At 45.2% G+C, this 26650-nt stretch overlaps 1 protein-coding gene across 2 annotated transcripts in view; it reads right to left on the bottom strand.

Moving 5' to 3' along the window:
• NSD2 (nuclear receptor binding SET domain protein 2) overlaps positions 1-20355 on the bottom strand; it is a 55389-nt gene extending 35034 nt beyond the window's left edge. For both annotated transcript variants that reach the window (XM_070751445.1, XM_070751446.1), the window contains exons 1-2: positions 20268-20355; positions 3149-3764 (exon numbers count right to left, since the gene is read on the bottom strand). In XM_070751445.1, coding sequence (XP_070607546.1) covers positions 3149-3736 — 588 coding nt within the window. In that variant the 5' untranslated portion in view covers positions 3737-3764; positions 20268-20355. The remainder of the gene's footprint in view (positions 1-3148; positions 3765-20267) is intronic.
• Positions 20356-26650: the final 6295 nt, after the last annotated feature.

Here is a 26650-nt window from a genome sequence, read left to right as displayed (position 1 = left end):
CCCCCCAAAGAGGGTGGAAATGTCGGTGCGTCTTATACACCGAATACAGCCAATTTTGCTGTCCCAAAACTCCACCCCTCTGTCCCATTTTTTTGTGAAAAATGGGCTTCTTTTTCACAAAAATGGGGTGAATACAATGGGGTGCTGGGGAAAGGGGGAAAATGCCCTTGTTTGGGGGGAAACTGGCAGCTTTTCACGTGTTATTTTCACAATAATGGGGTGGGCAAAGGGTCAGGGGAACCTGCACAGCTCCTGGGGACGGGCAAAAATCTCCCCCTTTTCATTAAAAAAACGGGCCATTTTTCGCAGAACAGGGGTGTTTTTGCCTTCTAATTATCCCACCTAGCATGACTGGAGGAGGGATTTTGGAAGCTGGAATCCACTGGAGTCTTAAAGCTGTCGAGTTTGCAGTTTGTAAAATTTGTACATGGTTGTAAATCGTATCTATCAATCAAATTTCTACGCCACCCTTCTCCTGGGACTCAAGAGCATGCATGGGGCTTCCGTGGAATCGGCTACCCAGAGGGGCTCGTGAACTTAATTCGAGACACGCCAACCCCCATCTGTAGCCCAGAGAACCGTTTCGGGAGAGGGTGAGGAGCGCGTGGGATGGGGTGCGTCCCGTGTGAAAGGGGAGTGGGCCGTCATTTTAGGAGTCCAAGAGAACAACACCTGCTGGAGAGGGTCTCACAGAGAAAACCTCAAATCATTAGGAAACTGTTCTTAAAATCCAGTTTTACTAAACTACCTAGAAGTGGGAGAATGACACTTCCTCCTCCATCCAATTGCTTTGAGTCCGTCATTTAACTAACCAAAACACCTTTTATCCCAATATAAACCTATGCAGACACATATTATGATATGTCTAGCATTATAAGGAGCTCTCCTTAGACAGAAATGAGGTCTGGACTTGTCCTGTTGGGCTCTGTGTGTATTTGGGCCTTTAGAGAGATGATTTCTGGGATAAAAAGCACGAGGGGAAACCTCGGAACTCAGTTTTACACAAAGTTCAAGCCCTGTTTTCTCTACAGAGGGTCTCAGTTTTCTTTTTCCAAAAAGAAGATGGACCTTCTTGCTTCAGTCGAGACCCCCAAAGCCCAGTTGCGTTTTCTAAAAAGCACCTTTCGGACAAAGCCCCCCTTGGATAAAAGAAAATGTAGAAGAGGGGGTTCTCAACCTCAGAGGGCACTTGAGGAACATTCTGCTTTGTCCGACATTTGAGCGACTCAAAATTTAAAAAAACACATCAAACACGCCCACGTCAATGGGGTGGAAGGCTGGGGAGTCTGACTGGTCCCTGTCCTGAAGACAAAGGTACCTTCGACCAGAGTAGAGCTGTAAGGGACCTTAGAGATCTTCTAGTCTACTCATGTATCCCTCACATACAGTGATACCTCGTCTTACAAACTTTTTGAGATACAAACCTGGAGTTTAAGTTTTTTTGCCTCTTCTTACAAACTATTTTCATCTTACAAACCCACCGCCGCCGCTGGGATGCCCCGCCTCCGGACTTCAGCGAAGCGCCCGTTTTTGCACTGCTGGGATTCCCCTTAGGTTCCCCTCCATGGGAAACCCCACCTCCAGACTTCCGTTGCCAGCGAAGCGCCCGTTTTGGTGATGCTGGGATTCCCCTGCAGCATCACAAAAACACAGAAGTCCGGAGGTGGGGTTTCCCATGGAGGGGAGCCTCAGGGGAATCCCAGCAGCACAAAAACGTTCACGTCGGCTGGCAAAAGGGGTGAGTTTTGTGCTTGCACGCAATAATCACTTTTCCATTGATTCCTATGGGAAACATTGTTTTGTCTTACAAACTTTTCACCTTAAGAACCTCGTCCCGGAACCAATTAAGTTTGTAAGACAAGGTATCACTGTATTGAATATTCCGTATCCTCATGCATTTAATACTCTATGGCCATGATGGCGAACACATGGCACATGTGCCGAAGGTAGCACACGGAGCCATGTCAGAGGGCACGTGAGGTGTTGCCCCATGTCAGCTCCAGCAAGCACACACGCACTAGCCAGCTGAGTTCCCACCTTGGGGGGAGGCTGTTGTGCTTCCCTGAAGGCTCTGGAGTGTGAGAAACAGCACAAGGGGAAAACTGGAAGTCCATTTCCCAAACTTCCAGTTTGCCCACTGGGATGTTTTTCACCCTCTGGGGTTTCAGGAAGCTTCCTTGAAGGCTCCGGGGTGCGAAAAACAGCATAATGGCCAAAACGGTAGTCTGTTTTTCTGGACTTCCGGTTTGGCCATTTTTTCACCATCCCAGGCTTCGGTGCGCAGGGGCAGTACATATGCGTGGGGGAGGGAATTGTGTGGGCACATGTGCGCATGCTAGCACACACACACACACACCCTTTTGGCACGCGAACCAAACCCATTTCGCCCTCCCTGCTCTATGGCCTCGGGAGCCATGCGTTCAATCAGAGCCATTGACCGACTCCTTGTGTGGTTCAGCTGAGTAAGCATCCCAGACTGAACGCAACCACAGCTCTCGTTATCTCTGGCTGCCAGGCTGGGGGGGCCGGGACCTCCAGACGAACCCTCTGGGCTCTTCCTCCCCTGCCATATCTATTTGGTCCCACAGTGTCCCTTCACACTTTCTCATACTGACATAGTTGTATTGAAATTCCGTTCTTTATAAGCAAGAACACAAGGGGACCCAGGGCGGCTGAAAGGAAGCACTGCAGTCGACCAAATCATCTGGTTTGTGTAAGAGACTTTGCTTGTTGAAGGGTCACAAAAGGAGGCTACGTGACCCCAGGACTCTGCCAACTGTCATGATGTGAACCAGTTGCCAAGGGTCTGAATATTCACCCCATGACCTTTGTGGGGATACCGCAAAAGTCGTCACTATGGAAACAATCGTAAGTGGCCATTTTCAGTCCTGTGGCCACCCTGAATCCCCTCGAGAAGGGCGGCGTAGACATCTCATCAATAATACTAATTTTGAACAGTCAGTAAATGAACCATAGCGAGTCAAAGATTACATGGACTCTGCAGTCAGCAAAGCTCAGGAATATCTTTACATTCTCAGAAACCTCCTCTTAATCTGAGCCAGGGTTCCTTGGAGCAAAGACCTTGAAACCCCAGCTTCAAACAAAGCACGGATTCTGGTCAACCGCGGCCCGAGGGGAGCAAGGCTACCTTTTCGTCAGAGGAACCGGACGAACTGGACAGGAGCGCCGCTTCCACAAAGCCTCCTTCCAGCAGGGAGTCGTACTTGATGCTCCTCTTCCTACTCCGCTTCTCCTGGCTTCCCGGGGTTGGCTCCGCCTGGCCGGCCTCCAGCACCTTGTCCCCACAAATGGAGGACTCAAAGAGCGGCTTCCCGTTCATGTAGGTCTTAGTGATTTTCAGTTTGATTTCCGGAGAGCCGTTCTTGGCCGGCGTAGTGTTGGGGGGCGTCCCGGCTTCCCTGACGTCCTGGGACTCGAAACGCGGCTTGGCGTCCGGCGTTCCCGATTCCCCGTTGAAGACGCGAGAGGTGAAGTCCTGGAGCTTCTCCACGGGGATGAAGGGCAGGGCGTCGTGGCCGTTGTATTTCGCCATGACCTCGTCCTGTAGTGTGGCGGCCGAGAGGTGGGGCTTGCCCAGGTAAACAGAACACTCCCGGCTCACTTCGCACCTAGGGGCGTTTACGGTGGGACCCCCCAGGATCTCCGGGACGGCCTTCATTTTGATGTGGTTGGCACCTTTCTTGGGCAGCAACAGTGAGTTGCTTTTGAAATCCATTGCGGAGGTTCCCGGTTCGTTTATATTTCTGCACAATAAAGGAACAAAGCCACAAAAATCGTTATTGTTAGTCACGGAGGATACATCCTGAGCATATTTACGGGACCGTCGTCTGCCTCACATGTCCCAGCAATCAGTTAGGTCGCGCAGAGTCAGCCTCCTCCGGGTCCTGTCGGCCCAATAGTGCTGACTGGCGGGTCCGCAGGGGAGAGCCTTCTCTGTGGCGACCCCAGTCCTCTGGAACCAACTCCCCCTGGAGATTCATACCGCCCCTCCCCCCCACCTTCCAGAAGGCGTTAAAAACACATCTATGCGGGCAGGCCTGGGGACCCTGAGCAATAGTTTCCGCTCCGGCCAGTAGTATGAATGAGGGATGACCGATTGTTTTTATTTCAGGTTTTATCTACTTTTTAAAGTTTACATAGTATTTTACTTTTGCCTGTCTCTTCTCTCTTGTCTATTTTTATTCTTGTAAGTCACCCTGAGCCTATGAGGAAAACTAATATTTCCAAAACATGTTACCAAAATATGAAGCAAACCTTACATCTGAGACGGCTTCCAAGATAAAATATTCACGTTCCCTACTTTTAAAAAACCCACACCGAATTTGTCTAGCTGATTTTCAGAACGCGACAAAAGGCCTTTTGGAAGAAAGCAAAAGTACGAACGTTTTGCTATTTTGCAGCCTGACAACGGCCGGCCACCAGTAAGAGAGCAGTGGAAGGATGGACAGTATTATCCTGAGCTGTTTTTACTTTATTCCGATGCTGTTTGGGGAGAGAGGGGAGAACGGCTACTCATGCTACCCAGGCAGTGTTGTGGCCGGGCACTTTCGAGAGATGCATTAGAGCAAAAACCATAAGAGACCCAGGAAAGAGCCCAAGGCCCAGGAAAGCATGGGAGCGAAGGGCGATGACGAACAACAAGGGCTCCATCTGAATCCATCCAAGGCAGCAAATAAGCTCCAACTAAGCAGGAGGCAGATCTTGACAGGAAGTTAAAGGATGTGGGATAGAAATGAGTCATTCTCTTTTTTTGAAGCACAAAAGCTACAGAAGTGCCAGTTGTATCGAACGTAACTGCTAGGATTTGGAAACCAGGCAGCCCAGTTAGTAGCAGTAGCATTTAGACTTATCTAGTGCTTACAAGAGGTTCCTTAAATGAGGTTCCTTGGAGCAAAATATCCAAGACAAATGGAAAGGTGCAAATTCAGGACGATTGAGTGATGGTTTGCATTTGGGACACTGGGTGGATGGATAGGCCTCGAATTATGACTAAGTCGGTCATAAATCAGGTTGGTCACATAATGGAATCAATTTACAACTTGATAGACAAGCACAATTCGCAGATTTTCAGTACGTAAATGTTGAGGTGGCACAGTGGTTAGAATGCAGTACTGCAGGCTAATTCACTGCCCACAGCCACGAAGTTCGATCCCGACTGGCTCCAGGTGGACTCAGCCTTCCGTCCTTCCAAGGGGGGGGGTTGTCAAATGAGGACCCAGATTGTTGGGGGTGATATATACTGACTCTGTGAACCGCTTAGAGGGGGCTGTAAAAACACCATCAAGTGGTACCTACGTCTAAGTGCTACTGATACTCTTTGATTAAGTTAGAAAGGGCCTTGTAGGCCACCAGTATTGGGTTGCTCCAGTGAGGTGGACACCAACACAACAGTAGCGAAAATGGAGCTGCGCACGTGTCCAAGCGAGATTTGGCTCCTCCCAAATCTTGCGAGAGGATGCGCATGTGGGGAAGCTGAAAATCAGGGAAATTTCACACACGTGCGCATCATCTCCCGAGATGTGGCTTCCCGCCTATGCACAGAATTCAAATCTTGCTCGGACGCCTGCACCTGCGATTAGGTTTCCGCCCACTGGCTGACGAATTTATTATTTATTTTATTTATTTATTTATTGGATTTGTATGCCGCCCCTCTCCGCAGACTCTGTTTGTATGGGTGTTGTTTGAATGGGTACGACCGATTTTTAGCATAACTGGGGATTTTAGATTCTTTGTTTAGCGTTTAATCAATTGGATTTAACTACTGTATTCTGCATATGTTGTGAGCACCTCGAGTCCTCAGAGAGGGGCGGCATATAAATCCAACAAGCAAAGAGACAAACAAACATTTATCATGGCAGTCCGCTGCTAGGGAGAGTTGGCCAATGGTTCCTCATATCCCTACTTGCTCTACGGCTTTTTGGACGGAGTCAGACAGACGGCAGAGGCTGAAGCAGAAAGCAGAGCGCCAGATAAGCCGGGCGGTCTACGCAGACAATGAGGGGTTTGGGTACGCAGGGGTCCATAGCGACACTCTTCGCTAAGTGTGCATGGCAGGTAGCCCCGACGGAAGGGAAGGCTTGCAAACACCCCAACAATGTTCAGGCATGCCCAGGGCCACAAGCTTAAGTAACACAAACAAACACACATTTCTGAACCTGCAAATCCCTCCAAAGGGTCTTCCCAGATGAACTACCCACCATTACTGATATTATCTCAGCATGCAAAATGTCTACATACCTGCATCATTTTGTATCTATTCTTTTACTAACAGGACACAATATGAAATTATATTTTTTTCTTTTGCTGAGCTGCAACAGCTACATGCAGGGAAAAGACAAGCATGAAAGTCTCAAGCTATCTTATGACACAGGCTGGCATTCTGTAGTATCTTTATAATGAGTAAAGGTTGATCTAACCGAGTACAAGTTAGGAAGGGATTTCAACATTTATCTTTCAGCTACACAATAAATCAGGTTTTATTCATTGGATTTGTATGCCGCCTCTTTCTCGTTCACCCTCCTAGTTTAAAAACACAGCTTTGCTTTTGATTGATTTCTTCCCACGGAAAGGTTTTACTTTTTTTTATAAAGTTCCAAATTTCCAATGTTGTTTTTTAAAGAAAAATAAATACTGATAATACTAAAATAATAATAATAATAATAATAATAATAATAATAATAATAATAATAATAATAATACAGTATTATTATTATATTATATGGGGATAAATCTATCCCCATGTTATCTCACGGGGATAAAATGAGCCAACCTCTGCTTTCATGATCAAAGTTCTAAAATTCCATTCAACAAATCTAGTTATTTTATTTACCATATTTATTTTATTTGACTTCTATGCCACCCAACCCCGAAGGACTCAGAGGGGCTTGCAACAATATAAAAATACTAGTACAGTACTAAAAACCACGATGTATATTCCCCAATGCTCGCCTGTCCTCATCAAGTCACCAAGTCCATTCTTGTCACAAATCAGAAAAAGGGCCCCTTACACCCACCCAAAAGCCCTTCACGGAAACTCCTCCGCAGCTCTTTGGAATGCTAAATATTCCAGGTATTTGGAATATGTATGGAATATATATGGATAGCCAATCTGAAATGCACTACCCAAATCAGATGCTTGGAAACCATTTGAGAGAAAATATCCCAAGTCCCAGAAAGGCCTAAAATGCCCAGCAAGGGAGGGGGAAAATGTGTAGGTGGTCTCCCCCAACAGAAAACAATTGTTGATCTGACTGCCATGAATACGCCAGAAGGACCTCACTCTGCAATTGGTTTCACAATTCTACTTTTCAAGAAATCATTGTGTGTGAACGGACAAAGTTTGCCAGCTAAACAGAAACAATTTCTGCCTAAAACTTAGCAAAAGGCCCTACACACATTTAAACAGAGAAGTTGGGAACCAAGAAACCAAAGCTTAGGATTTAGCTTTAGAGTTTTAATTTAGCAGTTTCTAAATTAGCCTAATTAACAATGGGCAAAAAGACTTGCTGCAATAATGGGGTAATCCCAACTTCAAACAAAATGGCTCATTTTTCAATTTAGTTGGAATGGTACATTATTACAAGTTCAGGACTGAAAACTGTGGAAGCTGAACTTATTATTATTATTATTTTTATTTAAGTGAAAAGGCTCCCATTGAATTTGGTAGCTTGACAGAAGGTGGAGTGCGTTTCAAAGGATGCTAACAATCCTCCCATTCATTCCGCTCGCAGATGGGACCCCCTCTTCAGATCTCTTCTTTATAAAAGAGCAGCCTCTCCTTTGACTGCAAGCTAGACCCCCCCCCCCAAAAAAAATGGAAGTTCATCTTCAATGCATTTTTTTTCATTTGAAATCCAGGAATTAAATGCTCTAAGGACGGGAAGCTGTAGAATATAAAGCTGTGTTTCCTAAATTGCCGCAGCTCCTGGATAGGTGGATTATATCCCAGGCTCCTACGTTACGGCCATGTTGACTGGAGAATGAAGCCATGAGACGCTAATCTAAGCCCCTTCAGGGAACAATGCAACGTGCAATTATGGTGGGTTTGCTGTGATTTTAATTAGAGGTTCTAAGTTACCTGGATCTAATTGCAACTAGTGCTGTCGTTGTTGATGGTAACTTATCCATAGACTACTGACAATTCCCTTCCCCTAAGCTTCCCCAGGCAGAACTGGGCCTCACGGGTTTGCCTTCAATAGCGCTGCAGCATTTAGACTTATGAATCGCTCCACGGTGCTTCCACAGCCCTCTCTAAGCGGTTTACAGAGTCCGTCTGTCCGTCTCTCCCCCCCCCCCCCAACAATCCTCATTTGACCCACCACGGAAGGACGGAAGGACGAGTCAACCTACTGGGATTCGATCTGTCAAACTGCTGGCAACCGGTGGTCAGCAGAAGTAGCCTGCAGGACTGCTCTCTAACCACTGCGCCATTGAGGCTCAAATGGGTTGATTTTCAGAATGGGTCCAATACCCAATATGGATCCAAACTGAAATGTGCCTGGTTTTATTGAACATGTTATAGAGTGCTGTACTGCAGGCCACTGAAGCTGACTGTAGGTCTGAAGGTCAGCGGTTCAAATCTCATCACCGGCTCAAGGTTGACTCAGCCTTCCATCCTTCCGAGGTGGGTCAAGTGAGGACCTGGATTGTGGGGGCAAGAGGCTGATTCTCTGTTAAAAAGGGCTATTGGTAACATGTTGTAAGCTGCCCTGAGTCTAAGGAGAAGGGCGGGATAAAAATCGAATGAATGAATGAATGAATGAATGAATGAATGAATGAATGAATGAATAAATAAATAAATAAATAACATAAACACTACATAAAACAGTTCATGGTCATAATATAAAACATCATAAAATACATTTTCCACACTGTTTCACTGTGCTTTGCAGATCAACCTGGTCTACCCCAAGGCCGGACACTAGAAGCCCTGTTCTGGTCTGAAGCCCTTGAGGAATCTGAATAAGGAAGTACAGGGATACCTGCACTTAAGAACTTTTCCTAGAGAAGAACTGGGGGTTCACGATTTTTTTGCCTCTTCTTAAGTTCCATTTTCTACTTAAGAACCTGAGCCCGGAAAAATTTCCCAGGAAATTGGAGAGCGGCACAAAGGCCCGGCCAGTTTCCTGCCCTTCCCCCTGGGTTTCCCTCTCTGGCGCAGTGTATGGGAGGCAGCCTCGCGCCGGGTGTATTAAAGGCGCGTGCTCCTCCTCACGGCCTCAGAGTCCCTCTTTTTCCTTAAAGTTTTTGGGGGGGTTGATTCCCGTCACCTCCCCTTCTTCCTTCGACAGCGACTGTCCTCCTCCTCCTCTTCTTCCTCCTTCTCCTCCCACCCAAATTCCAAGCTTTTATTTCTTTCCTAATGGGTTTGCATGCATTATTTGCTTTGACATTGATTCCTATGGGGAAAATTGCTTCTACTTACAAATTTTTTCCACTTAAGAACCTGGTCACGGAACGAATTAAGTTCGTAAGTAGAGGTACCACTGTATCTCTGAAACCATAAGCCAAGCAGCCATGGGCTACCTAGCTAAAACTAAGTTCATAGGTTTTTTTGTTAAGTTTCCATTGAACCCAACTCACAGCTTGGTGCAGAATCCAAAGTCAAGGGTCCCACCACCTTGATGGCTATCCAGGGTCTGCATATATATCCAAGGAAAATGAAGCCCAGCATCTCTCTTGCAAAGTAGGTTCCATAAGTGAAGCCAAGTGCTCCATAATATTCCACTGACATCTGCTTTCTCCTAACTTCAAAGCATGCTTTGATTTCCTACTACACTCTCAAACAATGAAAGTTCTGACCAACTTCTTGCAATAGCCGTCTCGACAAGGGCAGCATAGAAATCAAATAAATAATAAATTTCTTGGCATAGGAACTGTCCTAATATCTCCATTGAACAGGCCCAACACCCTCAATGTCTCTTCATATTATTTGATTCCTCCTCCTCCTCCTCTTCTCCTCAATCCTTCAGAGCAATGCTTAAGGGATGGATAGACCAAATACTCAGGGAGAAACCTTGACCAGTGCGGAGAGGGGCGGCATACAAATCTAAATAATAAATAAATAAAATATACTTATTCCCCATTATCTCTACTCATGAAACCTAACATGGGCAAAATGGACTGGGTGGTGGTAGTGGTGCAAGAGTTCAGGGCAGCCAGATTGTGATTGTGATTGATTGGATCGCATCTCTACTTTGCGGAAATTTGGCTTTCGTGGGCGGTCTTGGAACGCATCCGCCGCGAAAGTCAAGGGACCACTGCAATGGGTTTTAGTTTAAATTTTTATATTAAACATTTCACTTTTGTGACATTGCAACATTGTACTGTATTAATTATTGTTGGAAGCCGCCCCGAGTCCCACGGCATTGGCCGTATAGAAGTCAATTAAATTAAATTAAATTAAATTAAATTGGCAAAGGTGGGGTGAGATAGATGGGCGGGAGATGCCACGGAGGTGAGAAGGCGATCCTAGCAACCACAACGGCCATCACTAAGCAACGGGGTCATGTGACGATTCACCCAATAAACGCTTTTCTCAGTGACAAAAATCCTAGTCCCAATTAGGGGCACTAAGTGAAAGCTACCTGTACGGCAACGCCATACCTCTGCATTTGAGGCGTGTTTCCTTACTGCAATTACCGTATTTTTGGAGTATAAGACTCACCCTTTCCCTCCCTAATAGAGGATGAAAATTCAGGTGTGTCTTATACTCTGTATGTAGTTTTCCCCCCCACCCAGCTCTAACTAGTTGCTAATGATCTTCCCAGCTCTGACCTTGCAGGCTCATACATTGTTTCTCTCTGCAAAGAATGTTTTCCAAGCCCTAAGACTTTGCAGGCTGTTTTTCATTGCTCTGACTTGCTCCGAGTAAGTTTCTTTCCAGCCCTAACCAGGTGCTAATGATGTTCCCAGCTCTTACCTGCTAGCAAGCTCTTTGTTACTCTCTCCAAATAAGGTTTTTTAAAGCTCTAACCAGTGGATTAAATAATGTGCTGCAGTTGACCAGACTAAGGACACTGGCCAGAGGAATGCCTTCTAAGCAGATTCTTTTCCCTATTTTCCTCCCCCAAAACTAAGGTGCGTCTTATACACTGAAAAATATGGTAATCTCTCTTCAACTTCATTCCAAGATGATCGGCCCACTATAATTTTGTAAACATTGCTATTTGTCTTCTACATCACTGGCTACGCTATCTAAATTTGCTCCTTTCTGCTTCTTTACATCAGTTTTTAACAAAAAAATACTGAAGAATGCAGGATTCAAACTGTACCTTTACATTTATCACCAAAGATGCCCAAGACTCAACTTTAAGCCACTCAATGTCTTTCCTCCAGCTTTACAAGGAGGCCCATTAATAAGTTTTGGTGTGTTTCCCCCGTCTCACCCTTCTTCCACCACTTAAGCCAACCGTTAACGGGGTGCTTTGTCAAGACATCTACAGCATTCCCACAATCTACTAAGGAAATGACATGGTCAAGATACGAGAGAAGGTTGGTCCGAAAAGACTTCTCCTTGGCCAAGTCATTGCCTGGCAACTCCTGAATTAACTCGAGAGTTCTCTCACGGGTCGGGCTTTGCGGAAGGACTCGAATCGGCCTCTTCCAGCCTTTGGGAAGACCTCTGCAGGTCCTCGGCGCTCTACCACTTCACACAGTCTTCAATACTCGCTCAACCCAGTAGCGGGCTACTACCGGTAGTGAAAACTGAACTGCACAAACAGCTCATGCGCATGAAGCCAAAAAAATTGTCGCTGATATTTTGCTTCTGAGCATGCGCAGAAGCAAATTCTCACTTGGATGTGTGCACGCTGGAGATGCAGAGCCACATGCACAGCGCACCGGTAGCAGCAGCCCCCTCCTGACTCAGCCCCCTCCCGAGTATTAAAAACTGAGTGACCGAGGCCCAGTCCACAAAGGAGACTAACATTATGTTGTCTGAGCATATTGTGATGCCATCTAGTATATTGGGTATACAGTGGTCCCTCTACCTAAGAAGGCCTCCACTTAAGAACTTTTCTAGATAAGAACCGGGTGGTCAAGATTTTTTTGCCTCTTCTTAAGAACCATTTTCTACTTAAGAACCCGAGCCCGGAAGAATTTCCCAGGAAATTTGAGAGCGGTACGAAGGCCCGGACAGTTTCCTGCCATTCCCCCTTTAATCCCGCCATCTCGGGCTTTTCTGGGCTGCCAGAGGAGCCTTTCGGTGGCACATAAGGAGGATTTGGCAGCCCAGAGCAAATGGAGCGTTTTCCTTTCTCTGGGCGCTTGGAGAGGGAGTAAACCTCTTTGCTGTGGTGACTCCCTTGCGCTGCCGCCCATACACCTGGTGTGAGGTTGCCTCCTGGAGCGTCTGGGCATGGAAAGACAAAAAGGGGCGCTTCACCCCGGACAGATCAACTGGGCTTCAGCCAAACCGAGGAGTCAGCACAGTGAAGGAAAGGCGCCGGCTACAAAGCGAGCGAGCGAGCGAGAAAAGAGGGCAGCCCTTCAGCATGGGAAGGAAGAGGAAGCAGGTAGCAGCAGACTTTTGGTCAAAGGAGCGGGAGGTTCCCCCCTCTTTCCCCGCCTGGGTTTCTCTCTCTGGCGCAGTGTATGGGAAGCAGCCTCACGCCAGGTGTATGGGAAGCGCGTGCTCCTCCTCGCCGCCTCAGAGTCCCTCTTTTTTTTTAAGCCTTAACATTTTGGATTTTTTTTTATTCACCTCCCCTCCCCTTCTTCCTTCGGCAGCGACTGTCCTCCTCCTCTTCTTCCTCCTCCCACCCAAATTCCAAGCTTTTATTTCTTTCCTAGTGGGTTTGCACACATTATTTGCTTTTACATTGGGAAAAAATGTTTCTACTTACAAACGTTTCTACTTCAGAGCCTGGTCACGGAATCAATGAAGTTCTTAAGCAGAGGTGCCACTGTATTCTGTATTTGTATTATGCTTTTGTAGTTTATTATATTAATCTTCAGTTATGTCCTCATGAACTCTGTCCATATATCATGATTGCAGCTGTATAGATACATCCCAGGGTGGGTTTCATTGAAATGAATAAGAGTAAAAAAGAGTAAAAAGGCTTGATTTAGATCCACTTGATATGAATCTCCACTTTTAAACAGCAACTGCCATTTCTGTCCCGCAGCTGCTTCTCCTGACCTGCTGCTGACTCACCAAATGTCCTAATATTGCAGAATACTGTACACAGTCTCAGGCTGCACAACTACTGTAAGCCCCATGCTAAATAAACTTCATTATTAATGTATCTTAAATAAAAACTGAACAGATCTTCCTTTTACAATGCATTGCCTCAAATGAAAATTTTTAAAAGCTTTCCAGCCAAGGCCTAATTTCACTATGAGGTGAGCATGTGTGTGGAGAAAACATACACACCACCGCAAAGCCTAAGGAACACAGGCAATCACGTTTGGCCCATTCATAAAGAAAAAGAGATAAAAATATCAAATATGAGAACAGGAGACAGGATGACGGGTCCCTGACAGGCAGAAAAGTTGTAATTGCATCAAGTCAACTTGAAGGTTTGTGGTCGTTGGTGACTCACAACTGTGAGCAACCGAAAATCTGTGCCAACTACATTCATCGGTATGCGAAACACGCTCTTTGCCAGGAGCAAATATTAAGGATGTGACAAAACAATTTCCAGTACTTACTGAACCCCTGCCAATAATTTTCCTTCCCTGCTAATTCCGATAGGCACACAAGAGAAAGGCACCACAAGTGTGAAGGACCATGGGCTTTGGAGTCCTAGAGGGAAGAAAAGGCCTGGAGCCAGAGAACTAAGTAGCTAAGCTGCCCTTAACTTATGACCACAACCAAAGTGAGAACATTTGTTAAGTGGGGTTTGCCCCATTTTACTACTTTTCTTTGTTAAGTGAATCTCCGCAGTTGTTAAATTGCAGTTAAGAGAATTTATTTTCCCTACTGACCTTTGCTGGACAGAAAGTCATAAAATCACATGACCCCCGTTGTCATAAATGTGAGTTGGTTGCCAAGCGCCTGAATTTTAATCACATGATCACTGGGATACTGCAATGAATACTTCCGGGACCGCCTTCTGCCGCATACGCCCCAGCGACCGATTAGGTCCCCCAGAATCGGCCTTCTGCAGGTCCCGTCGACCAAAAAAGTTGTCTGGCGGATCTAGAGGAAGAGCCTTCTCTGTGGCGGCCCCGGCCCTCTGGAATCATCTCCCTCCAGAGATTCGCACTGCCCCCACCCTCTTTGCCTTCCGCAAGACTCTGAAGACCCATCTATGTCACCAGGCACGGGGCAGCTAGATCATGCCCCCTTCTTCTCTGACCGTTAAATGTTATGTATGGATGTGATTGAGTAGATTGACGGAGAGGGGAGGCATACAAATCTAAATAATAATAATAATAATAATAATAATAATAATAATTTTTATACAATGGGATTTTAGTTACCGTTTTTTAATTATTAGATTTGTATACATATTGTTTGTATTGCATGTTGTGAGCCGCTCCGGGTCCTCGGAAAGGGGCGGCATACAAGTCTAATAAATAATAATAAATAATAATAATGGTCTTAAGTAAATAAACGGTCATAAGTAAATAAATAAATAAATAAATAAATGAGAGTCACTTTTTCCAGTGCTGTAACTCCAAACGGTCACAAAGAGCGCTGGTGTATGTTGAGGACTCCCTGAGAGAACGAGAGGTCCCCATGTGCTCTCGGAAACACTTGGTTGTTTCTTGCAAGCGTCTCACCTAAACTAGGCAACACTGTCAGTTCTAGCCAGATGACGACAACACCATCTAACACTGGTGATGTTATCTAGCCCGGTCATGAAAGGCCTGCCAGAGTGTGCCTCGGACTGCGCCCTTCAGCTCCGAACTACAAATATCCTCTTTTAATTGGTACATGAGACTGTGTAGGCCAGTGGTTCTCAACCTGTGGATCGGGACCCCTTTGGGGGGGTCGAATGACCATTTCGCAGGGGTCGCCTAAGACCATGAGAAAAGACGAATTTCCCATGGTGTTAGGAAGTATAGCTTCTATTCTGGCTCTTTGGAGCATATTTTTACAATCCGACCAATCAGGCGTTTACAGTGAGGTTGTCCCTCTGACCTTCCTGCCAACCAGCTTAAAGCTCTGTTGGGAGGATTGGCGCTAGGCTTATGGTTGGGGGTCACCACAATATGAGGAGCTTTATTAAGGGGTCACGACATTAGAAAGGTTGAGAACCACTGGTGTAGACTGTGAACAGGTAGGAGACCTTCCCGCTTGATTCACGTCCTCCAGACGGAGGGGCAGAACTCGGGAGACGTCGCCAAGAACTAGCAAAGTAAAAATAAAAATGCCCCCCCCCACACACACACAAAAATGCTTTTTTATTCAGAGACAAAGACCCTGGAAGGCGCCTGAGGAAGGGGCTAGGGAGGGCAAACCTTTTTTTGGTTCACGTGCCAAAAGGTGTGTAGAGCATGCGCACACCCATTGCCTCCCCCCATGCATGCGCATGCCCCCCTGCACACAATCCACCCCCTCCCGCCCCCGCGCATGGAAGCCGGCCTCATTGAAGCCTGGGATGGTGGAAAAAAGGGGCAAATGGAAGTTTGGAAAAACAGACTTCCGTTTTGCTCGCTGTGCTGTTTTTTGCACTCCGGAGCCTCTGGAGTGGGGAAAACAGCCCAAGGGACAAACTGGAAGCCTCTTTTTCTAAACTTCCGGCCTGCCTGTTGGTTGGGGTTTTTTTTGGCAAACCTGGGAGTCTTTGGAGGGCGAGACGGCCTTCCCCAAGACCGAAGATCAGTTGGCTAGTGCGTGCATGGACGCTGGAGCTGGCATAGGGCAAAGGCTTGCGCAACCTCCACTATTGCTCCGGGTGCCACCTGCGGCACAAGCGCCATGCGTTCACCATCATGGGCCTAGAACATGCGCTTCCTTCCTCTGTGTGAATAAATAAAAATGTCAGAGGCCATCAGCAAGACGGACTTCCAGCACCATAAAACAAGGATGGTTTCATAAATGGAAACCTCCGATGGGACGGCTCCCATGATGAGATGCAAGAAACGGAAGCAGAATTTTTTTTAAAAAACCTACCGAAACAAACTGAAAGACAAAAAAAGGGAGAAGCTGCAGTCCTCATCTTACAACCAGCAGCTCAGCAAACTGTCCAAGTTTATGAATTACCTGAGAAAAGGAGACTCTGCCACTGAAAGGGTCCGGCGGTTGGCCCTCCTGAGACCATGTGACCGCATTTCCAGAGCTCAGCAACATGGCTGCACTTACCGCCATTTTTAGCCGCGTGACCATGTTTTACTGAAAACTAACTCACGCTTCCGATTTTCGGCACAGCAGAAAACAAATTCACTTAACCCTGACGTTCCTTTAACAACCCACCCACCCCCACGTGCACACAAAAGTTGTGAAATGAGATTTCCTCAGGTGGCTAAACCCATTCTACAACTTATATAACTCTCCATTACCCTCATGAGAACTGCCTATATTTTTTTAAAAATCCATACTTTCTGCAAGGGAATAAAAACCAGATGAACTCCACGGGGGTTAAGATAAGTGAAGGGAATATATAAAAAGGAAATACAGGTAGTCCCCCGTTTGCGACCACAACCAAAACCAAAATTTCCGTTGTAAAACAAGATTGAGTTTCCCCTCCTGTTTTACGACCTGCCTTCTCAGAGCTGTTAAATGAAATCATTGCAGTTAAGTGAGTGACACGGCCATTAAGTGAATCTGGTTTCCCCATTGACTTTTGTTCGTCAGAAGGTAGCAAAAGGGAATTGCAACTGTCATAAATTTTGACCACCGGGGTGCTTGCAACGATCCCAAGGTTGAAAAACAGTCACAAGTCACATTTTTAGTAAACGAATGGCTGTTGAGCGGAGGGCTCCCTGTAGAGTTGCTGGTGTCCCTCGTATCGGTCCCCTGTGGAAGATACGAATGACCTCGACATCCAGAGGAACACCCCTCTCAGGAAATTCCCAATTTATCTCCCTCAAACCTTCCCCCTCCCGAAAGCAGAGCAAGAATGCAACAAAAGGCGAACAGCGTTTAGGTTTCAAGATGGGCAAATGGCGGCAGCAGGAATGTTGGAGCAAGGGTTGCATCAATGGGAGAAGAACTGAGGGGAAAAGGCTCCATCTTCTTTAGGAAAAACACAATCAGGAAATACCCGTTCACTTTCTAAATCTCTAGGACCAGATAAACCACAACAAACTGTGGGGACTTTTAAGATGGGTGGACTTCAACACCCAGAATTCCCCAGCCAAGTGGCCAGGGACTTCTGGGAGTTTATTCTCCTGATAGACTCAGGGCGGCATGCAGAATAAAACAAAAATACAAAATTTAAAACCTCAAATATTAAAATGCATTTAAAAAAAAGACATTCATCCATTCCTACTCACTCACCCATTACTACTAGCATACTACTGGCCGGAGTAGTGCTATTGCTCAAGAGCCCCAGGCCTGCTGCCAACCTGTGTTTTTAAAGCTCCCCGGGGGAGTTGATTCCAGAGCACCAGAGCCACCACCAAGAAGGCCCTTCCCCATGGTCCTGCCAACTGGCACCGCATGGCTGACAGGATCTGGGCGAGGCCAACTCTGTGGGTACTCATCGGTCTCTGGGAGATGGGAGGCAGGAGACGGTGCTGTAAATAATCCAGTGTAACCATCTTAAAGTCACCCAAATTGAGAAACCCTGGCTAGATTATTAAAGCAATTTGATGATCTGCAGATCATGGAAGAAATTAATCCCTAACAGCTTGAAAAATCACGTCGTGATGGTTAGTAATCAGGGAGGGTTATTCAGAACAAATCTTTTTCAGGCCAACCTCATCTTATTTCTTGATCCCTTAGCAGATTGTTGGTTAGATGACAAGGATAATTTAAAAGCTGAGTTTACAATCCACACGTTCGGCAATCCCCGTGAAACCGAAGTGCCATCAAATAGGGCACCACCACAATTTTGCCATGGGTCCTATGCTCTCCTGCACTATTTTTTAAAATTAATAATCTGGATGCATACACGGAGAACCGTATGTGCTTCAAATGATTCATAAGACGTGAATCGAAGCTTGTGTCTATGTCCTAGACCAAACCACTAATTAAAGTAACTTATATTTTTTCAGGAATTTCCAAAACCTAAAAAAAATGCTCCTCATTTTCAAGGGATCGAGTCACCAAAGTTAACTGTTAAGGAGAAACAGTATCTTGATTTGACAAACAAAATCCCTTCATAAAAACCCACTTTCCTGGGGAGAAGGGTAGCATAAGAATTTAATAAACAACATAAATAAATCAGCCAGTTTTACTGACAAGGCACAGATTAATTCCAAATTGTTTTTTTTTTAATGAGCAGAGATTTAACATTTATCAAAAGCGTTGCGAGAAATCCAATTTTGATAGGTAGAACAAAAAAAATTCATTTGTTTTAAAATTTTAAGTAAGCTAACGGCCAAAATCTGGACCAATAAATCGAGTCCTGGGGGATAAAGCTGCGGGGCTCTTTGTCAGTCTCCTTACAAGACCAACTGGAGGAGAAACTCGTGTTTTTGTTGGATGTTGGATGACCCTCACTCGACGAGAACAAAAAGATGCCTGTGAGATATTTCTGAAACTTTTATGGGCCCTTAAAGCCATTGACCACAGGTTGGAGACACATCAATCAATAAACAAAGGCTGGATCAGCCACATGGGCTCAGGGGTCACACCTGTTAAACCATTAAACTAGAATTCACAAAGGGAGAGGAGGGTGAGGGGCTAGGTTCACGCATCCTTCCAACACCGGGCGGCGGGAATTCAAAGGACTGCAAAGGATTGCAAAGAGAATCTGAGGCCTGCTGTCATAGCCACGCCAAGGAAATATTTATTTGAAACGGGGAGAGTTTTGGGGTGGTTTGGAGGCCTCCAGGGACCCCCAAGCCCTCTTACTGCCCTCCAAAGAGAAGATTTGGGGGTCTGCTACCCATTATCACTCCCTTAGGCAGAAAGCAGCCCCAACTCTCTCCCAAGCTATGTATGAACCCCGTCTTTTGAAAGCAGCTGCATCTTTCACCAGAGCCCAGCTGGACAGGGGCCTCCAAAGGATGCCAGCTCCACACTGGGGGCCTTGTGGTGGGTGGTCCATCCCATAGTTGCATTGAGAAAGCCCCGCTTGCATTCAATGGGCTTCCATACTACACCAGGAACAGCAAAAGGTATAAATTAGAGGAATATATCTAGTATCTATAAATTAGAGATAGATAATAAATGATGAGATAGATAAGATAGATGATAAAGATACAGATAGATATAGATAGAAACATAGGTAGATATAAATGATAGATGGATGGATATAAATGATAGATGATAATAAATGGATGGATAGATAAAAGAGAGGAGAGGAAGGAAGGAAGGATGGATATGCAGACAGGATAAATAGGTAGATAAGGTAGATAGAGAGAGCGAGAGAGAAGGCAGCGGAGGGGGCTTCCTTCGGGGTCCACCCCCCACGGGCCCCCGGTTGCAGAGAAGGGGTTTAGTTCTTAGGAACTGGGTCAGGAAGGCCACCCCAGCGCCATTCAGGGGGTTGTGTGTGTGCGCGCGTCCCCACGACGCCTGCAACCCCTGGAACACACGGAGCAGCCCCGGAGGGTTCAACCCAACAGCCGCGCAGCGCCCGATCCATCGTACACAAAGACCCGCGCAACTCCCGGGCTAGTTCCGTCGTCCTCCCGACACGCGCAAGGAGGATCCGTCGGAGGGGGCGAACCCCAGAATCCAAAGGACCTCCAAGGGGGTGTCCAGGGGGAGGAGGAGAAAACCCCCCACACACACACGCGGCAGGGGGCCACGCGGAAAGGGCTCCCCGGCACGCAGCGCCCCCCCTCCGGGGACCCCTCGAGGCGGTCGGGCGGGCTACCCTGGGCCGAGGTCGGCGGGCCTTGGGGTGGCCGCTTGCCTCCCCCCCCCCACCCGCGGGAAGAGAGACCCTCTCCTCCATTGCCCCCCAGGCGGGCCTGCTGGAAGAAAGAGGCGCCTCGGTTGCTGCACGTGGCCAGCTCCCCCCCCCCCCGGTCCATCCAAGGGCGACCCTCCCTCCCTCCCATTCATCCCTTCGGCCGGAGCCATCATGGCTGCCCCGCCGCCCGCCCGCCAGCGCCTCGCCCCCCGCCGCCTGCGGAGGATGGATGAGACGCCGGGTAGCGGGGAGGAGAGGGAGGGGGAGAAGGGGCGCGGGCGGGGGTCTCTCAGGGAGGGGAAGGGAGGGGGGCCCTGCACTGACCTGGGTGGGTGGGGGTCGCGTGGCCCAGCTGGGGGTGTCGCCGCCGCCGCCTCCTCCGCTGCTGCCTCTCCCGCCGCTGCCGCCGCCCCGGCCGGCCGCCCAACCGCCCCGCGGACCCGCCTCCTCAGGCCCCCCGGTGGTCCCCCTCGCCCGCCCGCCCGCCGAAACCAGCGCGAAAAATGGGCCGCGGTGATTGGCTGACGCGCCGCCTTCGCGCCTCCGCCGGGCCCGCCGCGCCCCATTCAAACTCGCCGCTGCCGCCGCCGCTCAGGCAGAGCCTCCTCAGTCCAAGCCCAACCCCGGCACGGGCGCCGCGGCCTCCTCCTGCGGGGAAGGGCTGCCCGTCTGGGGGGGTCCCGCCTGCAGCGCCCCCCACCCCGGCCCCGAGAGATTGGCGCCCGCGGGCCCCCGGATGGGCCTCTCGCCTCAGCAGGGCAGCCCCCGCCTCCCCTTCCCTCACAACACAAAATGGCCCAGAGACCCCCGTTGAATTCCTACGTGTATAACCATGTACAGTATATAAACATTCTTCTGTCTTTGTCTACTATCAAGGCGCAAATAAATAAATACAAACAAACAAAATAAATCCCCCTCAGAGTCTCCCTATAAACATTGCTCTGTTTTTGTCTAATACCGATAGGTCCTTCACTGACTGACTGACTGACTAGACAGAAAGACAGATAAGATAAAATCCCCCTCAGAGCCTATTTTTCTCCTCATAAGTCCTTCAGAGTAGAGCTTAGGGATAGTAGACAAAGGAGAAACCTTGACCACTGCAAAATATTCTTATTCTTTTTCCACTTCCTTCACTATCGACACAAATGGCCCAGAGATCACCCCGTTTAATTCCTACATAAATAAATAAATACTGTACTTTATTGTCACTGTATATATACACAGTATACCCAATGTATGTAAACATTGTTCTGTCTTTGTCTGCTACCAATACTTACTTGACTGACTGACTGACTGACAAAATAAACAAACAAACAAATAAATAAATAAATAAAAACCCCTACAGAACCTATTTGTCTCCTCCTAAGTCCTCCACAGAAATGCTCAGGGATAGTGGACCAGGGGGAAGAAATCTTGACCACTGCAAAATATTCTTTTACCATTTTCTTCACTATCTCGACACAAATGGCTCAGAGGCCGCCCCATTTAATTCATAGATAGATAGATAGATAGATAGATAGATAGATAGATAGATAGATAGATAGATAGATAGATAGATAGATAGAGATAGATAAATAACTAAATAAATGGTCTATTGTCATTGTATACACAGTATACCCAAATGTATATAAACATTATTCTGTCTTTGCTACCAATACCTATTTGACTGACTGACTGACTGACTGAATAAATAAACAAACAAACAAATGAAATCCCCCTCAGAGCCCATTTTTCTTCTCCTCCTAAGACCCCCCCATTTAATTCCAATGCAAATAAACAAACAAACAAATAAATACTTTACTGTCATTGTATGTATATACACAGTATATTCTGACTTTGTCTACTACTAATACGTACTTGACTGACTGACTAAATAAATAAATAAATATACAAATAAACAAATGAATAAATGAATGAATGAATAAAAAATAAAAAAAATCCCCCTCAGAGCCTATTTTTCTTCCCCTCCTAAGTCCTCCAGACCAGGGGGAAGAGACCTTGACCAGAGCAAAAGATATTTTACTCCCCATTTTCTTCACCATCTCGACACAAGAGACCCCCCCCCCATTGTCCACACATGGAGAAGCCCCTGCGGCCTCCCCCCCTTGCATGTCCTTCTAATTTGGGGGGCAGCATGGAGGGGCCCAGGCCATGGGAGAAAACCCCCCACCCCCCCAGTATCAAGATGAATCTTTTCAGTATGGGGCCTTTTCAATCAAGCTGTCTATTGTTTTTTGCATTTGTATTTGATAATGTTTATTGAGTTTTTTAAAGTTAAAAACAAACACCATATGTCCTGATTGGATAGGCATGTATGTTTGTTTGTTTGGTTGATTGGATTGCTGTGCGTTATTATAGGATTTTATTGTTTTTATTATTTTAATGTCTTTAGTATTAATATTGACTTCTTTTATTATTGTATTTCACTGTCTTTTATATTGCTGTAAGCTGCCCCGAGTCCTACGGGATTGGGTGGCAGAGAAGTCAGATAAATAAGTAAGTAATAAGTAAGTAAGTAAGTAAGTAAGTAAGTAAGTAAGTAAGTAAGTAAGTAAGTAAGTAAACAAATAAACAAATGCAGAAAAAATAAACAAATTAAAAAATTCATGAAATATAAACAAATAAAATACTAACCACTTTTACACTATTTCATTTCCAGATATATTTACACTTCACAATATTACTTCTTCTAGCTTTACATACACACACACGCGCGTATATACTTTTCTATCCCACATCTATAGTATGTACTATTATTGTTTTATTTTTGTAGGCAGCCCAGAGTCCATCAGGAGTGGGGCAGCCTATAAGTTTATTAAATTAAATTAAATTGAATCTGGCTGGGCCTGGTTGGCCCCCCAGAAAGTGGGGCTGGTCAGCTCCACTACCACAGCTGCCCAAGAGACCAGCTGGGAGGGTTGTAAATTTATTTATTGGCTTATTTTATTAGTCACATTTATACACCACCCAATTCCAAACAGACTCTTGTTTGTTTGTTTGTTTGTTCATTAGATTTCTATGCCGCCCTTCTCAGTCAATTCAGGGCGGCTTACAACAAAGATAAATATAAAAATGAAAATACAGCATGTAGAAATCTAATATTAAAATTCTAAAAATTGTAAGGGCATCCAAAAAGGGATGGCTATATACGGCTCAGAAAAATAAAGGGAACACTCAAATAATATATCATACATCTGAATGAATGAAATATTATACTGTAATTGAATATGTTCTGTACAAAGTTGAATGTGCACAACAGCAGGTGAAATGGATTGTCAGTGTTGCTTCCTAAGTGGACAGTTTGAATCCACAGAAGTTGGATTGACTTGGAGTTATATTGTGTTTTTTAAGGGTTCCCTTTATTTATTTATTTATTTTGAGCAGGGTATAAACTTGGCTATTTACTTATCTATTTAGCTACCTACGGTATATACATTTATATCTATTTTTACATGTTTATACACTCATATATTTATATCTATGCACCTATATCCTTATATCCATCCATCTATCTATCTTCTTAAATGGAAATAAAAACAATGTACATAATACTGCAATAAGAAGAAATACAGTATAAGGAAATGGATAAAAATTATTGTGATGTATATATTTTTAATTTGCAAAATTTAATAAATAAATATTTTTTTTAAATTCTAAAAATCTTAAAACCCCCAAAATCTTAAAAATCCAGTTGGGTCAGCCATTCATGTGCCGGAGTTAGTTCTTAGCCCTCGTGACTCCCTATGGCTGCCAGCAAAGAGGGGTCTTTGAGTCCTTAGGAAAGGCCAGGAGGGGGGGGGGCGGTACGAATCTCTGGAGGGGGTTGGTTCCCTGTTAGTTAGTTTACTAGTTAGTTTACAATCGTAAAACAAGAATAAAACCATTATAAAAATACACTAACATCCCTACAAAGCATACATACTCTCAATCATTCACGGCCGCATCAAAGGGACAGCTTAGCCCACCAGGAAGGCCAGGTTTTAAGGGCTTTTTGGGGACCTGGGCCAAAGTCTCAGCAGCAGCCACGCTTTGCAAGGAAGGCCCCTTCTGGGCCCTTCTAAAAATCGAGGGTTGCGATTAAAAATACACCCTCACAATCACAGGGGGGTGGGGTTCCTTGGGATCTGAGTTCAGGGGAGCTTCCGACAGCCAGAAAGAAGAAAGAGGGTTGAGACATCTAAAGGAAATTTAATTTATTTTTAATTGATTTGACTTCTAAGCTGCAAGAGCGGCAGATAAAATTTATTATTTATTTATTTATTTATTATTTAGATTTCTATGTCGCCCAGGTTCTCCGTAGACTCAGGGCGGCTCACAACAAAGATAAATAACAAAATACAAAAAAACCCAGAATGTATAATAAGAAATCTAAATTTAAAAAGTGATCTAAACCCCAAGTCTAAATGCCAGGAGAGGAAGACAAAAGAACAAAAGATCCAGGCTGGGGTCTCCAGGATCAGCTGGGGTGTGGATCAAGGGGATCACAGAGATTAGGGACAGGCCCTGAACAGAACCCATGTTTGCAAGGGAGGCTTCAATTTAGGGCCACCACTGAGCCCAAAATGTTATGTTGCTGAGTGAGAAATGGGTTGAGTATTGTCCCCATTTTACAACTTCTCTTGAGTCACTGCTGCAGTTGTTTAAACCCGGTTCTGATCTAACTTCCCCATCAATTTCACATGTCAGTAGGTTGCCAAAAATATGACCCTGGACATTCAGCCTGCATGTCATAAATGTGAGTTGGTTGCATAGCATCCACATGTAAATGGCGTGACCCTGGGCTTGGGTCAAGTTATTTGTTGCAAATCATCCAGAGTCCTTGAGGAGTTAGGAAGCATATAAATTAGATTGATAAATAAAGAAAGAGAAAGGAAGGAAGGAAGGAAGAAAAAAGAAAGAACGGGAAAGAAGGAAGGAAAGAAAAAAATAAAAAGAAAGAAAGAAAGAGAAAGAAGGAAGGAAAGAAAAAAAGAAAAAGAAAAAAAGAAAAAGAAAGAAAGAAGGAAAGAAAGAAAGAAAGAAAGAAAGAAAGAAAGAAAGAAAGGTCCCAAGTGGGAAAAATGGCTCTAAGGCACTTTTCAATGCCATTATAACCATAAGTCGGAGACTAACCCATAGTACATTTTATAACCTCCAGCTTTACTTGGTGTTTACTCATAAAGTTAATCTTGCTGCAAAGCCTGCTTGGAGAGAGAATTAACCATGGGTGCTTGATCTATCTTATTGGGGGGGGGGGGGCTTTTCCAACTTCATGGCAGAGGAGTCTTTGTCGCTCCTTTTTCTGTGCGCTGCCCTCCCCATGTGTCCTTCAGTTTTCAAGTTTTTTAATTATTTGTTTTAATTGCAGTGTATATGTGTGGGCATTTTATAACTCCAAGATTCCCAGACTTTCCCTTGGATAGCCAATGAGAATTATAAACAAATAGATAAACAATAATCTCCCTGAAAAAAATTGGTTTAATAAAAATGTGTAAATAAAATATCACGGAAGTGAAGAGCAGTGTTAGTGCAAAATGAGGCCTATGTCTTTAATTCTGGATTTTCCTTTTTTTTTTTTGCTTCTCCATATCATTTTCTTTATTTCCGCTTTTGACTTTCATAATCCAATCCTTTGTTGCAATTTTATCTTAAGCCTCCAAAGTTTTGTTTCCATGACAAATAAAAGTAAATAAATAATTTACTTTTGAATCAGTGTGTGCTTTGATTAACATGTTTGGTTTGCTACGTAAAACCAATTGTTGGTTTCTTACAATTGTTTCTGAAACCAGTTATAGCTCACTCAGTAGTTAATAAATCATGGCTTATTATGAGGCTTAAAAACCAGAGACTTAATCAATGCGCAGGGACTGGAGGCCTCTTTTCCTGTACTGACTTGGAATATTGAATGCCTTGAGCTTTTCCTTTCCCCCAGGGTGATAATTACAAATTCATCATCATAAACCAGAGAAATCAAGTCAGGATCTCCTCCAACAGTGTAAAGTGGCCTGCCTTGTCTCTGTTCAAGGGCTAGTTTTTCTAGGCCATCTAAATTACTTGCAAAGCTTTCCAGTTTCCAGGATATTTGGGTAGATTAAAATGCAAAATATAAATAATAAATAAATAAATAAAGGGGGAGGGGAGGAATTTTCTGCCTTCTGGAAGAATGACTGGGTAAAGGGGCTTCACAGACTAGGCAATTCCCCCCCTTTTTATGGGGTTTTAGTTTTAGAAATTGTATTTTTATTATTGTTGTAAGATGCTCTGAGTTGGATTGAGTGGCATAGAAGTTGAATGAATGAATGAATAAATAAATAATCCTCAACTTAATACAATTTCCTCCCAAATTTAATTGATTGGTTGATTGATTTATAGGATGCCCAACTTATTCCGGACTCTGGGCAGCTCACATCTCAAAACAATATAAAAAGACAGTTCAAAACCCATAACCCCCCCCCCCCCCCCATAAAAACCATTCATATCTTTTTGTGACCCGATCTAGGTGGTACTACATTTATGAAATTTCCATTGCTAAGCAAGAAAGTTGTTAAGTGAGTTTTGCTCCATGTGGCCTTGCCGGGTTACTGAATCATCCTAGTTCATTGAATAGACATGGTCGGTAAGCGAATCAGGCTCCCAGTGGACTTTGCTTGTCAAACAGTTGCAACCGTCATTAACAGGAGCCCATTGCCAAGCGTGTTAATTTTGATCACGTGACTACGGGGATGCTG

This window comes from Erythrolamprus reginae, chromosome 4 (genome assembly GCF_031021105.1).
Source record: "Erythrolamprus reginae isolate rEryReg1 chromosome 4, rEryReg1.hap1, whole genome shotgun sequence".
Taxonomy (NCBI): Eukaryota; Metazoa; Chordata; class Lepidosauria; order Squamata; family Dipsadidae; genus Erythrolamprus; species Erythrolamprus reginae.
The sequence above is the reverse complement of the archived record's forward strand: the minus strand, read 5'-3'. Positions and strand labels throughout refer to the sequence as shown.